Source organism: Rhamphochromis longiceps, linkage group LG19, assembly GCF_057381845.1.
Source record: "Rhamphochromis longiceps isolate RC_006_pf linkage group LG19, R_longiceps_female_GT1.1, whole genome shotgun sequence".
Lineage (NCBI taxonomy): Eukaryota > Metazoa > Chordata > Actinopteri > Cichliformes > Cichlidae > Rhamphochromis > Rhamphochromis longiceps.
The window spans coordinates 18,939,471-18,955,473 of NC_140575.1; the positions used below are offsets into that span (position 1 = coordinate 18,939,471).

The following is a 16,003-nucleotide window of genomic DNA, read 5'->3' on the forward strand; positions in this document are numbered from 1 at the left end:
AGCTTGAATAATTTTCTTATCATAAACGGAAGTTCCATTGATCCCCTGAATTGAATTTAACAGTGGAGTGATATATCCTGCAGGCAGTAAAGTTTAGCATTCCCAAACACTCAGCAGTGCCAGAAGCAGTCCTGTGGCCACACCAGTAAACACATTGTTGGGAGACAGAGAGAAGCAGGAAATCTGAGGAGAGTGATGGAGGCAGACAGGAACAAAACCAACCAAGAGACTGGAAGTGAGCAAATGGAGAGACAGAAACAGCAAAGCTGTAAAGCCATGACCTGTTTGCAGGGCAGCTGAAACGAACAGCAGCCTTCTCCATTGACGCAGTTGTGACCTGATCCATGTCCACACCATGGGCACATGCAAGTACAGTTATCCTAGTCTGGCACAGAGACCAGACATCAACCTCTGCCAACAACGATAGGGACTGTAGTGCAAGAGTGGGCTGCATACTGGAGAGGATGAGCTTCTGAATTTGTAGTGGCGATTGAGACATGGCCTCACCCAACCATCAAGGCATCCTCTGTAAGAAATCCGCTTCTAATTCGAGACACTGATCTCGTATTGTTTGGTATAATGAGCAGCAGGAAAAGAAAAAGAACTGGGCTGGACAAATCCTGGATTAATTCTTATGACAGATGTGATTTCACTTTAAACTATCCAGTTTGTAAAATGTTTGGAGAAGGGCAAGGCTTCTGTTCAACAGCCATGAGACTGAGAAACCACTAAATAGCACACAAATCTCTTTCATGGAGACTAATATATAAGTTTATGTTACTATTTGGTGCATGAACTGTCTGCAGCAGTGTTTCACTCTGTTTTTCCAGTTTTTACATGGGATTTTAAAAGCCAATTCAACTCCACCAAAAAACAAACATGGGAAGCACAGCAGTCTGAAAGCAGGATAAATGTTTTCTGTGTAGGTTCTCAGTCATCCAGGTTATGGTAGTCTTAAGAGCTTGATAAGAAGGACAATAGACTTTGTTAAGTTTTCTAAAGATGTTTCATTTCCGATCCAAAAAGCTTCTTCAGTTCCAAACTGCTTAGAGGTGAAAAACTTTCATAAATTTTCCTCCCCTGCTGAAGCCCCTGGACGTTTAATGCTTGCAAGACTAATGCATTGCAGCATCCAGAGGAAACACCCTCCTTGATTGCACTTGATCATCAGGATGTACTCCTGCAACTCTATATATTGGTTTAGATAAGGATGCTGGCTTGATAGAGCCTGCAGGGGGCACTGCACGTGATGCCTACTTGCTTCACAAATCAACGCAATTCAGCATCACAAAAACTAACATCCAAAACGAAGTCCTAGAAAAGTTCAGGGCAGCCCTGTGTGAGTGTGAAAACAGCTTACTTAATCATTCATCAAGTTGAATCTATCTTTACTCACCACCAGTTCGGAGAAACGCGCATGCAGCTCCTCAGCAGGCGGCATGGGCGCACTGAACTCCAGCAGCTGCAGTGGCACGGTGTCCTTCAGGTTGATCTCCGGGGGCTCGCTGCTGCCGAAGCAGCACAGGAAGCCCAGGCCCTGTCGTGTCCTCTTCCTGGGGGGCATGATGGCTGTGGTAACACAGGTGGCAGTGGCGGTGCAGGTCCAGGAAGATAGAGGAAGGGGCCAAGGGGCAGGGAGGGGGAGTGGAGCGGAGGACGAGGCTGCTATCTAGGTTGCATCATCTGGAAAAGAGAGAGAGAAGACCAAGCAAATGGCTCTCAGTTACTTTAAAGTGGATTTAAAGTTTCCTGGATCTTTAACCAACACATTTCAATAGTTTAATGATGGACAGCATGTGACCTCTGGTGAGCAACACAGCATCTGGGAAGTTATAAGTGATGTGCACTGGCCCGTGCAGTGCCTTTAATCTATAATAATTTATTCCAAACTATTCGACTTTTGGATTGAAACAGGGAAAAATGGAAACATTTTTTTAAATCAATCCCTAATCCTAATCCCTAACCCCAAAAATCTCCTAACTCTCTGGTACCCCTACAACATCTGCAACACAGTGATTGCACTTTCTTCCATCTCAGTCCTCAAATGTGACCACAACAACCCCACCAACCAGTTGTTCAAACCTTCTGTTTTAAAGATGCAGCCAATCAGAATAGAGTTGGCTCAAACTACAGGTGAGGGCTGAGGGAGCTAAAGCAGCTTGTCTAAGTCAAAGAAGGAACCAAGATGCTAAATCTTATAAGACAAAAAAAAAAAAAAAAAAAAACGTTATTCTGTGCTGTGAATCATGTGAAGCTGCTCTCCTACAGTCCAAGATTTATAACACGCTAAGACAAGTGAGCATGACATTTTTCCCCGCACAATAAATTATTGATTTGATTCTCAGTCAAATACAGCACAGGATTCATAATGTTCCCAGATCTTTAAGGCCTTATGATGGTCTACACGCCCTGTGTCTCCTGTCGATGTTTCCTTGCAAAGAAATTATTTGTAGTGCACAGGAAGTTAAGCCATTTATGTTTCCCGGAGCCCTGTTTGTTTGGCATAAATACAGGAAGATATGAGCAGCAACAGCCACCACATAAATAAACAATACAGTTCCATGTACAGAAACTGCTAGAATGACTGGAAATGCACATTAACTTACAGTTTATCCAAGCCTATTCTTTATCCAGATTGCCTTTACTGTGTCCTTAAAAACATGTCCCAAGGATTGTAGAGATATTCTCGCTGTGTGGCAACAGGAGTCTTGACATTAGTTGCTCTTATGCCACAACAAAGAAAGCTCTTGTCCATGAGTACAATAACGACTGTGCAGCATTTGTTGCCTGTGTGCATGTGTGTCTTTGTGCCCTGGCAGTGCCTCCCCCCCTTAGACAACAGTGAGTGACACCCTCTACCAACATGAGCGAGGATCGAATGGTGTAAAACATCCTGGAGGATTTCCTTGATGCTACGAAAAGAATCCGGGTGGTCTTCACTGCGTGAATAACACACTCGTTACACTGTATTATGTCCTATCAGATGCACACACAGTTGGCAGAGCGCTTCTTTATGTAACAGTTAACTGCATTTGTGAATGAAAGGACCTCGGGCCTGTTGTGCAAAACCCTTAGGCATGCAAATCTAGCAGAAACATTTGACCAAGAAATCAATTTGGGAGCCATTTATGGGAACTACAAAAAGTGTCCAAGATGTTTGGAAAGCAGAAGCAGGACCAGATTTTTTTAAGCAACTACTCCCATGTGTTATGCTTCTATTGATATTCTCACATATCCTGACAAGCATTAAATAATATCTGGAGCTTTGCACACATCTGTTCAAGATGGCAGTGAAACTTTATGACCTCAGTTTCCAGAAGAAGCCACAATCTACTACATCATGACTCTCTCACATGCAGATTTGCTCAGTGAAGGAGTTCTCACCGCACGGTCTAAAATGAGCCACATGGTAAATTCTTTATGAATGCCCTGGACCCATGACAAGCGCTTAAAGGGGAAAAAATGAACAGAGAAAACACTACATTTCCATTTTGCCCTTTTCATCTTTTTTGTTCATTTGTTTTTTCCGCCTCCTTGAACCTGTCATCCTTCTCAGGGCAGAAGGAGCAGACCTACGAATGAGCCGGAGGCTATTTTAAATAAAAAGCAACTTAAAGTTTTCTTTGGTTTGTTGAACATGGAAATGCTTGTGTGTCCAACAGTGGGCTTAATTTCGGAATTATTCCATGTAATTCACCTTCCAGTACTTGGACTGTTTGGTAGTCATTGCATCAGCGCTTCAAATGTGAATTCCAGCATGTGTGGCATCTTGTGCCTGTGTGTGCAGTATATTTAACTCTACAGCGGCATGTGTGTTATGATAGCCGAGGTGACAATCCCAGAGTCCGCCGCCGCTCAAATCAGGCGGGGACTGAACTTGGCTCAAGGTTAAAAATGAGCTATGTGCACCTATTCACCTCTGATATCTCCCATTCATTATTCTAGATCAGTTTGGATCATCCTATATAACAACCAAATCCTTTTTACACCCACTCTAAGAGTCACAATCCAAGCCAAAATCCCCTTAGTGATGTGATATATCCAATCTATACATATTATGTACATTGTATACCAAATTCAAGAATGGTAAAATATGACTACATTAAAAAAAAAAAAGTCCATCCATTCATTTGAAAGGTTGCTGGTTCAGTCCCTGGCTGCTCCAGTCTGCATGTCAAAGTATTCTTGGGCAAGATCCTGAACCCCAAGTTGCTTTATGCTTATCAGAGAATGAATGTTGGACAAAAAACAGAGAAAAAAGTGCTCGTATAAATGGGCGAGAATGGGTGAATGAGGCGCGTTGTATAAAATGCTTTGCATGCTCCAGTAGAGTAGGAAAGCCTTATATAAGAACCAGTCCAATTACCATGTTTCAAATTTAAGGTTTACCCAAAATGCACTTTTTCAAGCTTTCTCCAGTTATTATGCATGACATTCCACTTGCACTTACACACACACCATGTGAACATAACTAAGATGCACAATAGGAAAAATATTTAAAATAGCCGAGTCCATATATTTTATATACGAGGGATACTTCAACACGCTACACAACACATAATTCAAGGATAAACAACCTACTTTGAAGGACATCATGGAATGATATGTATAACTACAAAGAAAGCCACAGTTCTAAACATACAAACAATACCTGTAATACTCTGCCAGTAAAGTGTACAAAACAGAAGAGATGTTTTAGTCACCACACACTGGAACAGGAATATCCTCAAAATATTTCCATTTGTTGTGCAATTTGTGTCATGTCTGTACAGCTTTCAGCTCCACTGCCATTTTTTTTAGATTGCTCCTTGGAAGCCCTGTTCAAACCACTTACACTGAGCACTCTGCAAGTTCACTGAGAGGAAAAAGCAACTTCTGTTTCAACCTGAAGAGTCCAGAGTTTTTTTAAGCCTGAAGGCAACACATGATGTGAGCCAGGAGCATGCTCATCACAGCATTGTGTACTGTAAAGGGGGAAACCGTCAATGTGGAGTTCTACTGCAACGTCTGAGGGGGAGCACTCACAGAAAATGTCCTGAAATGTGGTGGTGCCAGCTGTGAGCGCACTGAAACCTATTTTCTACCCACATCAACACAATCTTTGTTCACCACCTGCCCTATTAGCCATATTTTCCTCCCCGCAACTTCCTGAAAATGAAAATAAAATTGAATGATCACGTTTTGACATATCGGAGAAGCCCAAACACAACTGGACATGTAAAGGCTAGAAGAATAGTAGCTGTACAGAAAATGGTCCAGAGCTGCACAAGATGATGATCTTTACAAGCACTTTTTGATCACGCCTTATATGGACTTAGATGAGAATTCATAGTGGCGAGTTAGGAGGGAAAATGAGAGAGAACAGCACTTTAAAAAGGCAAGGTGGCAAAATTTGAATAAAGGCCCCATCAGGGAGATAAATCAAGGAGATTGGTTTACCTCAGACTGTAACAGTGACAGCTTGTTATCATTTTATTAGTATAAGATATAAGCACAGTGCCAAAGCTTTATTGTATGGAGCTAGTTATAGCTGCTGCCGACAGCTGGCCGAGCCTAATGGAAAAGAGGCCGCTCTACAGGGGTTTTAAAGCCATTCAGCAAAATGCACTGTCCAGTGTCTCTGTGTGCATTTCTATCTTCACTCTCCCACTGAGCCCCACGTGCAGCCAGTCTTCACTCAGCACCAGGTCTGCTGGCCTGCTTCCAGCCTGTGCCCCGGGAAAGTGGGCCAAGGAATCCAAACATTATATACACAGAAAAAATACTGTATATACTGTATGGCAAATACAAAGAACCAAGACTATACCCGTGACTATTTGTGTAACCTTTACTATGCTTTGTATGAAGGAGTCACCACACAAACAATCCAAATTGACCGTGTCCACTGCCATATGTGACCTGAGAGCCCTACTTCATCCCCCAGCTTTTCATTTCTTCACTCCCTGTCATCTCCCATTATTCCTCTCTTTCAGGGTGAACGGAGTCCTTTCATCAACCCCCCTCTGACAGTAACATCTGTCATTTGTCCTTGCCACTGCTCACCATCTACTCCATCCATCTTTAATCCCCATTTTCTGCTGTTCTGTTCCTTCCATTTAAATGCTTTCCATCCTTGACAAGCTGTTACTTCTGCCTGGGAGCATATCTCAATATGTACACTTTGCTTTCTTTCTGGGCAACAGTCGGGAAATGTTTAGCTTATTGCTTAGCTTATTAATGTATAGCTGAAAGGAAACGCAAACACAGTTTTAGAGGAGCTGGTAAGAATGAGGCTGCTTCTCTCTTGCTTTCAGTCTGTTTGTTGGTTTTGGTTTGAGTAGCTTGGTAGGAGAAGGCAGCCAATATGTAGCACAACTGGGAAGAAAGGAATGTGTGAAACAGAAAAATATGAACTTTTTGGAGTGATTTATCTATTTAAATGCATGGTTGGCTAAAAAGAAACATTATCATCTAACATTTATTTTCTTTTGCTGTGCTCCCTATTTTTATACCAGCTCCTATACATCCACATAAACACCTACTAATGAAGTACCAACATGGATGCCCTGGACTTATGGGCATGTCGCTTAAAGCCACATCGCTGTCCCTGCAATTACAACTGAACAATTGAAACCTGAGCGGAAAGCATGGATAAAAATAAACTTAGAATAACCAAAAACTTGAAAGACTATAATGATAAACTTTTACTATTAAGAAGATTATGAGAGTCCATATTCTTCTCTTGGAAACAGATGAAGCTGTACCCAAAATGCCGACCCTAAATTACACGGAGACTTCCTAACACGCCTTTGCTCATCTCTGGGAAACAGATGCATGTATGGAAAAGGAAGCTTTCACTGAAGAGCAAATGGTTTGTGGACCTCTACAGACTCAAAACATCTGTGTCGAAATGGGAATAGTTGCGCAGAGATTTGTCACTGCTTGTCAAGATAGAGAATTTCTGTACGCACACAGCCATGTCTGTAAAAGTCATGAAAACAGACATATTCTGCTGTATGCCATTTATATAGCCAGACACTCATGCAATAAAATCAAATATAAGATTCAAATGTAAGCAGACACTTTAAACCAAGAGATGTCAAGGAGAGTGAGAAACCTGCTCCCGTATCTCTGAAGGGTCTGAGCAGAAAGAGAGAGCTGGGAAGGAGACAAGGGAAGGAAAGACAGGAAGAAGGGAGGAAGAACGGAGATACTATTGCTGCCACTTCTCATTGAGCCTGCTACCTCATCCTTCATCCACAGTGTTAGGAAGTAGGTCAGTGGAAGAGGAGGACGAGGAGGACGAGGAGGAGGGGAACGCAGTGAGGAGAGACATGCTGCTGCTGCAGGATTTTGTGTGTGTGCAGAAGACCGAAGAAGAGAAGCACTGGCTATCTGTGCAGAGATCAAACATCTGTGCCTGCATAATTTCAACCCTCTCCACAACATCTGCCAAACAACACAAAGCTGTTCGAACCAAATGCAAAATGAGATCAAAATCAAGATCTGTTTTTCACCCATTCCTCTTCCAAGCTGAATTGTCCACTTACTCCGAGAGGTCATTTTTACTCTGCACAATACACGCTCCTTAAAGATGCTACAGTGAGTTCCTGCAACTCTTTTATTCCCCTGTCATTCTTTTTTTTCCCCTCTATCCACCTTTACATCTGCAAGTATCTTTGTCATTTGCTTGTGAACACATTGATGGATGCATTGGATGCATGAATTCTAGTTGAGATACTTAGAGAGAAAGAATGGAAGTCAAATGCGTTTTGGTGGAGGAGAAAAAAGCGACAATAAAACTAGTCGAGACAAATAACAAGCAGGATAGGCCATTGACTATGTTTTACAGAGGCAATGAATAAAAGATCAGAGGGAAGAGTGTGGTGCACATTTATGCTGCACACATATTGTTTCTGGGTCCCACAAATGAGGACCATTCCTTTGGGGTGCTGGGCCATGCAGGAGGCGGGCTTATGTAAGCCAGTACCAGGGATGGGAGAGCAGTGTCACGCTGGCACAGACAGGAACAAGATGAACCATTGACTGAAAAAGTGGCATTGTTGAAGCAAGCTGCAGGGACAGAGATGGCAAAGGTGGGATTAGGTTGGGGTTTTTTTCACTTTATGTCCTACTTGATGTAGTGACACCAATAAATGCTGAGGAACAGCCATGATTCAATTCAATTCCAGTGGCACTCTAATTACAATTTTAATTATAGAGTTTCCCAATTGGTGTTGGAAATGACATGCATCATCTACTGGGAGGTAGTAAACATGGCTCAATCAACCTCATCTTGATTACTTATCATAGTAAAGAAAGAAACCACTTGAGGTTAGCTCCAAGAACAATCACCAAATGGGACGGCTGAACATAGAAAATCCAAAAATTCCATCTTTCTAAAAAAAGAAAAGACTTGGCTAGATAAACAGAAATTAAGAAATGCTTACACTGGATTTCATGACAATGAAGAGCAAATGTTTGACAAAAGTCAACTGAACGTGCAAGCACAAAGTGTGATAATGCAACAGAAATCTTGTCCTGGCTGCATGTCTCCATATTTGTTGGTAGTCATATTTTCATACATAAAACTTGCATCTGTCCTTGTATATGGATGTGAACTATTCGTGTTGATTAATTTAACAGGAAGTAGCGATTCACCCCAGCCGCTGAAGACAATTAAGCCTTGGCTGTTGTTGCCCCAGACATGCCCTGTGCAGCATGCCCTGCTAACCCCTTTTACCGTCTGCCTGTTTGTCCTTTGATTCCTTTCTCCCCACACTAAAACCACTGGCTGCAAACCAAATCACCTGGGACACTGAAAATTCACTTTCTCAAGGATGTGGCCCACCCACGGCCCATGCTCCTGCCCCGGGGAGGGCATGTACACCACATACATCTTATTCTGTTAGAGTGAGGGGTTATGCTGTAATCATTTACTTAACAGTGACATATAAGCAAGAACCCCCCCCCCCCCCCCCCCCCCCGCCCCCATTACAAGAGACATACATGCAAACATGTAAATGTAAGTTTGTTCTTTCTGCCAACAGAGATTAAAGTCATCTTATTAATGCATCACTTCCTCAATTACAGGCAGTTTAGCACCATGGGTGGTCAGATTATAGAAATAAATAATGATTAATCTGAAACAACTGGCTTGAATAACAGACAGGATCCACTGGTGATCTAAATAACGTAAACTGTAAATTAGAAATACACAGTACACCACACACATTGTGACATGCATTCCCGAAGCATGACATCACCCATCTAAATCCAGTTTAGAGCTCCATGGTTAGCAGAGCCTCAGTTGACAAATGACCAGAGCTGACAGCGGAGGAGCTGCCATTATTTCACGGCACATTTGCATGCGCTGCATTCCTGTGCTTGTTCTGAAAGCACACATTCTGCGAGGGATTTCATGTTGGAAGGCCAACAGCGCTTTCATGAGAGTCTGTACACCGAGTGGCTTTCTCATGTGGACCTGGACAATGGGTCAGATTTGGTTGGAACAATTCTGCTGGGGCCCAATGGGGTAGGTTAGCGCAGTCTCCGTCAGAACACTGCAAGTGAATGTGCATCTGATCTTCAAGGGGACAGTTATTTTTAGCTATGACACCATGCTCTCCCTGTCCAGTATTAATGGCCTTTTCTATTAGGACGGTTGTCCTTAATTAGCATGTTTTGGGCTCTGAAGAAGTCACCTGACAGAGATAACCAAAGACATACCACCATGGAATTTAAAGATGGAGATTGTGCTGTATTTTTGGCTACAGAAAAGATTCACTCAGAGAGAAAGCTAGAAGCAACAGAATGACTAGTTTATTCTGAAACCAACAACAGAGTACACCCACCAGCTGATTTAATTCACAGTTGGATATTTTCAGAACTTAGCAGGAAGTCCATGATTTTGGTCACCTTTTGACCACCTTTTTCCTTTTTAAAAAAAAACATAAATAAATTCTGGCTTTGTATAAAGTGAAGTCCAATCTGACTATCAGAGAGCACAGGGAAATAAAGAGTGACTTTTGATGACAACACAGTCTTCCTATATTTTCACTCACACAATACTGAAGCCAGATTCATGGACTCTACAATGTTACAGTCAAGCCTTGATCTACACATGGCCATCAAGAGTTTAAGGTCATTACAGATTAGGGTTGTCTGTGCTGGTATGCCTACGTGCATCTTTCAGGAAAGGACTTCAGAATCGGAAGATAGGAAACCCACCCTTCCCTTCACCCCCTACTAATTTAACTAATTCCTTCACAACCTTCTTGATTTCTTTGCTAAGTCCTCCCTTTAGTCACTTCCTTTCTGTCCTGCGATCAGATAAGGGAAGCTGCAAGACAGCTGATGACTGATTCAAAGATGTTGTGTCTTCAGCCAGGACATACAGTCGTGTGAAAAAGAAAGGATTCTATGCAGTTATATAAAAAGTGAACTACAACCCCATGATTCAGTGGCATGTAGACCCACCTTAAGCAGCAATCACTGAGGTTTGCACACATTTGTTTATGCATAGCTCTCTTAAGGTCCTGCCACAGCATTTGAACTGGACAGATCTGGAATTTCTGGAATCTACTGCAAGACCTTGATTCATTTATTTATCAATTACTCTGCTTTATTATTTCTTTTCTGCTGTATTTGTGTTTGGGATCATTGTCTTTTTGCATGACCCAATTTCAACAAAGCTTTAGCTGTCAAACAGATTGCCTCAAATTTGACTCTAGAATACTTTGGTATTCAGTAGAATGCATGATCAAGTCAATGAATGCAAGATGAACATTTCCTGTGTCTGCACAACAAGCCCAAACTGTCAACCTTCCACCACTGTGCTTGACAGCTAGTATGATGTGCTGTGTTGTGATGTTTGCATTATGACCAAACATCTCCACTTTGGTCATTTTTGGCCCACTGCCTCAAAAGACTTCGTTTCTCACATGACTGTAGTGTGGCTCAAGACTGACTCACTGGGAAAATTCGTAGCGAATTAACACTTCTGAAACACATGACCCACAAGTACAAAGAATTTCATGGCCGCCCTCACATTTCTCACAATGGACGCAACAAACTAACAAAGATGGAACAACACAGAATAACACAAAGCAGGCATTTTTAAGTAGCTTCCATACAGTAACCCCCCCCCAAGAAAACAAAGTACCTCCACTTAAACTGCCCACAACCACAATTATTATTAATTACTTTAATGGTTTGTGGTTAATAGTGTTGCTTAAATATTTCCAGACTGTCTCCAAGGCAAAAGCAATCAAATTTAGACAGAGGCATTTTTCATTTTATTTTGTTTACAAACAGCTCTGTCAGACAGCCAATGCAAGGATGGGGTAATTATATGGATTTGGCCCATGGTTATAGAGTCTTTACTGGTTATGTGTATGAACTTGACAGACCATCTTAGAGCAGCCTACGTTTTACATCTATATGTCAACTGAGGACTCGGATGCTGTTAATTGGTTATTCTAGACAATAGAATCGTCAGACTTTCCCATGGTGTCCTCATTGTGCCATTTTACCGATCAATCAGTCCATCACATTGTAAATTTTAATCTCTTTCTCTCAGAGGTCCTATTAGCTTCTAGCCTCATTGAAAACAAACATATAAGCATAGTTGGTTTTAACAAGGCCATGAGGCACAGTAACCCATCTCACCCATTAAGCGGAAATGCCTCAACTCAACCACTGGAAAAAGGGGAGGGGGTAGGAGATTTTTCCAATCCTCCAGGGATGTCATTAATAGCCATTTCATTTAGTCTGATTCATTAAAAAAAATGCAATTTCCTGATGCAAGGAACATTTATAACAGTGCAGGCCACATAAATTGCCAGGGGGTTGTTACAAGTGTGCTTTTAAATTGTTGCTTTAACCAAAACAAATCTAGCAGCTCCATAGAGCAGTGCAGGGCACCCTTTAAGTACCCAACCATGTACAGTTCCAGTTTGAAGCAAATTATTAGAAACATGGTAAACCCCTTCACAGAAGCCACGAACCACAGACACGGGTTACATGAAAAAGAAAAAAGAAAAAAAAAAAGCTGAAATAAGAAGCCATCCAGCAACAGACATCTTGGGCCACGTTAACAAGGGATTAACATGACTTTGAAAGCCTGTCTGCACATTTTGGAGATTTGGTAGAGTAAAAGACTTTTTCCGCTCAGTGTTTAATACCAAAAGGACAGCACTTACAAAATGATCAACCATGTCAACAAAGATGCAAAACTACATCAGGTACATCAGGTAACCCAAAAGTCCTGTCTTTTTTTTTTTTACTGTTGGGTGTTCTGTACTAGAATTGCAACACTTTAGTTTAGCACCACAAACGTATATACTGGAAGAGTGCATCCTTTTCAAAGACATTTTTACAGTTTGCTTTTTCCCACCCTCAGGAAGACAAAACCAAAAAATGATAAAAATTAATGGAAAAATATCAAGGAAAAAAATAAAAACAGCAATGCACTGACACATTCATAGATACATTTATCCAGTCGCTCAACCCTGATTAGTAACTGTATTCTGCAAGACATCCACGTTGCACAAGGAAAAATCAGTCTGCCAGTTGTTTTGTGAGACTCAAACAATGCAGATGTTAATGTTGGCTCCGGGTGAAGGTTCTATCAAGCACAGAGGCCAGCAATAGAAAATACAGCCATGCTGTTGACCCATTTCTACAAAAAGCCAATGGGCACATCTCTGCTCGTCAAATAGACCGGATCACTGGGATATCTATGCTATTAATACTGGGAATGAGAAGAAAGTCAGCCACGCCACATTCCAAAGTCCTTGACATTCCCACATATTAACAGGGCTCAGAATGAAATCCAATACTTGGCATCCCTTCCCTTCAAACTCCAAAACGCCATCCTGCCGTGTCAAATCGCTTTCTGATTTCATCTGGGAGGAACGTTCCAGAGTCACGAGCTCCCAGTCTAGCTAAAGACGTGTTATTATAAGTGGGAACAAAGTTGGCACTAGTAAAATCTTAGAGCTAGTTACCATGACTCTCAAGAGGGAAAAGATGCAGAAATTCTCAGAGACTGTGCTCCTCAAACACCCTGCAGTCTTGTCTTCTTGAGAGGATGAGCGATTTCCATCAGTAAAACTGAGAGAGATTGTTCTCTTGAACCAGTTTGTTTTCATACATGTTACAGCTCACAACTGCGCTCTCCGATTAAGTAGATGTGCCTTTGTCACCTTGCAATGATCTGACTTCTCATGCTTTGCACTACAATGTGAATGGCTACTAATCTTGCCTGGGTGAGAGGTCAACAGCTGCAGCATAGAGGACATAGGGCTTCTGGGTAATGTCTGGAATGCTCCGCCGAGACAGTTATAGCAAAGAAGACAGGAACAGCTCTCCAAAGTGACGAGCACTTTTTAAAATAGCCTGCGGTAATACTGTACTGAACTGAAGCACTGTAAAGAGGAGATATGCTTACACATCATAAACCCCAGAAAGTGTGTCACTGGCACAAATACAATAGCAGCATTTGACACACACTGTGTGGGGACTTCCAGTGAAGGGGAGAGAGGACCAGCAGCATTTTTCCTAAAATCTTCCAGGGTTCTGCCCCCCAGACACTGTAACTACTCTAATGTGAACGCAACATGAAGATGATCCTGGCCAAAAGATCAGATAGTTGACGTCCAAGCAACTTTACAGAGCTCATCTCTTTTTTCTCTCTGTCCCTATCCTAATGAGCAGGCCATTGAGCTGCCAGTCAGCAGCAGGGCTGAAGCGATAAAAGGCCAACCCTTGCTTAATAACTCCCCCTCACACTCCCTCTAAGCCTGAGAGAGCAGTTCATGCATCCGTAATGGTCGATAAAATATGAAAAGCCCCGAGAGCGCTGACGGCAGCAGAGGGTGTATATGTACACTTTCGTTAATGCTCTCCCGGCACGCTGAATCTTTTAGTACTGTCGCTCTGTTTGCCCCCCAGCGCACATGGATGTAGGAGGTCTTCCAGCAGACTGCAGAGTAAGCTTTTAATGTGGTGGAAATAAATACTATCTTGTTCACACTGCAAAAAGACATCAAAGAAAAACACACACGGCCCTTTGACTATATAAATGAGCTTTGCCTCTGGTTCAGTGACCTTAAAATGCAAAACACCAAAAGGGATGAATTACATGAGTGTTACCGAAATAACATGTGTCTCGTGTTTTTTCATATTGCTTTTACTGCTGCATTAGCTGTATAAAAGTCTCCAGAAAAGAAAACATCACTCTAAAATGCTATATTATCTAGTTGGAAGATTTTCCATAAATAAAACTTATGCCTCAGTAAACCCTAACCCCCTTTACGTCCATCATGTCACCAACAATCCATCTAAGGTTAGGGTCAAGTTTGTTTTAGCCACATGCCAAACAGCCGGTTTCAAATGACATCTTACATGTTCTGGGACAAGTTGTTTCTTGCAAGGTTTTCATTTTGAGTTTTCTATGAAAATTCTTTTTTTTTTTTTTAAAAAGGGGTAAACCTTCACCAAATCCCACGCCTATGCCTAGTCCTAACCTTAACCTTGAGGGATGTTAAGAGACTAAGAAAGGATCCCTAATCAATTTCTTAGTTGGAAATTTGGACGGCTGGTGAATGAACTCACATGACCATGCTTTCAAAGCATGCAAAGGATTTACAGCTGACAGACGAGCCAAAAGAGTAAAGCTGGGTATTTTCACCGCTCTGAGGGGCCATGTAGCCATGTACTGGCATCCCTTAAGGAAGCTTTGAAAGGACTGTCAGTTAAAAAGAACTGTCTTCCATACATACTCAGCCCCCAGTGTCTATAATGGGTTGCATGGGAGGAATATGGAATGGAAGATGACTGTGTGATTGATGAAGATGTGTGATCACTCATCATCTAGGTCCCAAAATAGCATCCATTTTACATATGATACTATCCCATCACCCTTCAGTCTTTTAAATGTGAACAATTCCCCTGAAATGTGCATTAGACATCTTGTAATGTGATTTGGTTGAAACTAAATGTTGATGTCTTCCAACTCACATCTGCAGCAGCAGCAATAACACTGAGCCTCCGATCATCCATGAAATCATGAAACTCCCAAAACTTCTAGAATCTCATGTCAAACTGAACCCAAAAGCATCACTATTAAGCCAAAACTGTTTCTTACACAGTGCAACAGCACACATGTGGGTACAGCAAGATGTCCTGTCAGCACCGTTGGAGAACGAGCCCAAACATCAAGACCACATTCATTTCACAACCCAACTTTTGCTCCCGTTTATGAGCTATAAAGCCACTGTAGTGAAAAACGATTGTAAAATACTGCCCTTCCCTCCAATCACAACAGCACAAAATGTGGAAACTTTATCACAGGGGAACAGCAGCCCTTGTTGCCCACCAGGTCTTTTTTCCCCCTTCCTCTCTATGAGCACTCCTACCTGATGTTTATTTTATTGCCTGCAGAAATCTTCAAATTTTCCTGCCTGGACTAAGCAGCATGAGCATCTGTAGCCTGTCATGGGTGAACAAGACTACCGAATAGCTAATACTCACAATGACCGGGAAGGGTTAAGAGTATCAGTATCCAGATCAAGTATCGCCTACTTACCCACTTCAGACCGGTTGCACTAAGAGATGAACCGTCTCTGTGTTGCCTCACTAGCAAATGAAAAAAAAAAAAAAAAAAGCACTCCACAAAAGAAAAAAAAAAGTTAGAAGAAAAATTTAAAGCAATCCCGCATCTTCTGCTTCTACGCAACCGTTTTTGCTTTTTGGAGCTTCATGACCAAATTCCATGGGTTTGCAGAGTTTGACAGACGCCGTTTAGTTTCGTCTGCTTCACCTCTCCGAGCTTCTGAGCTGAGCTCTAGATTTCAGCTGACTGTGCTGGGAGCTGAGCTGTTGACATTGTCCCCGCTCTCTCTCTCTCTCTCTCCCCTCCCTCTCCTGCTCTTACTCTCTCGCTCTCTCACAGTCTCTCTGTCTTTGGATTACTAATCTACCTTCCCCTCCCCTTCTGGATTCCAGCTCCAGCATATGA

At 42.1% G+C, this 16,003-nt stretch overlaps 1 protein-coding gene across 5 annotated transcripts in view; it reads right to left on the reverse strand.

Moving 5' to 3' along the window:
* daam2 (dishevelled associated activator of morphogenesis 2) overlaps positions 1-16,003 on the reverse strand; it is a 112,622-nt gene that overhangs the window by 71,016 nt on the left and 25,603 nt on the right. For 4 of the 5 annotated variants that reach the window (XM_085390930.1, XM_085390927.1, XM_085390929.1 and 1 more), the window contains exon 2: positions 1,397-1,683. In XM_085390930.1, coding sequence (XP_085247056.1) covers positions 1,397-1,564 — 168 coding nt within the window. In that variant the 5' untranslated portion in view covers positions 1,565-1,683. Of the gene's footprint in view, positions 1-1,396; positions 1,684-15,571; positions 15,862-16,003 lie in introns of those variants that run through there. The other variant, XM_085390926.1, reaches the window with a different exon arrangement.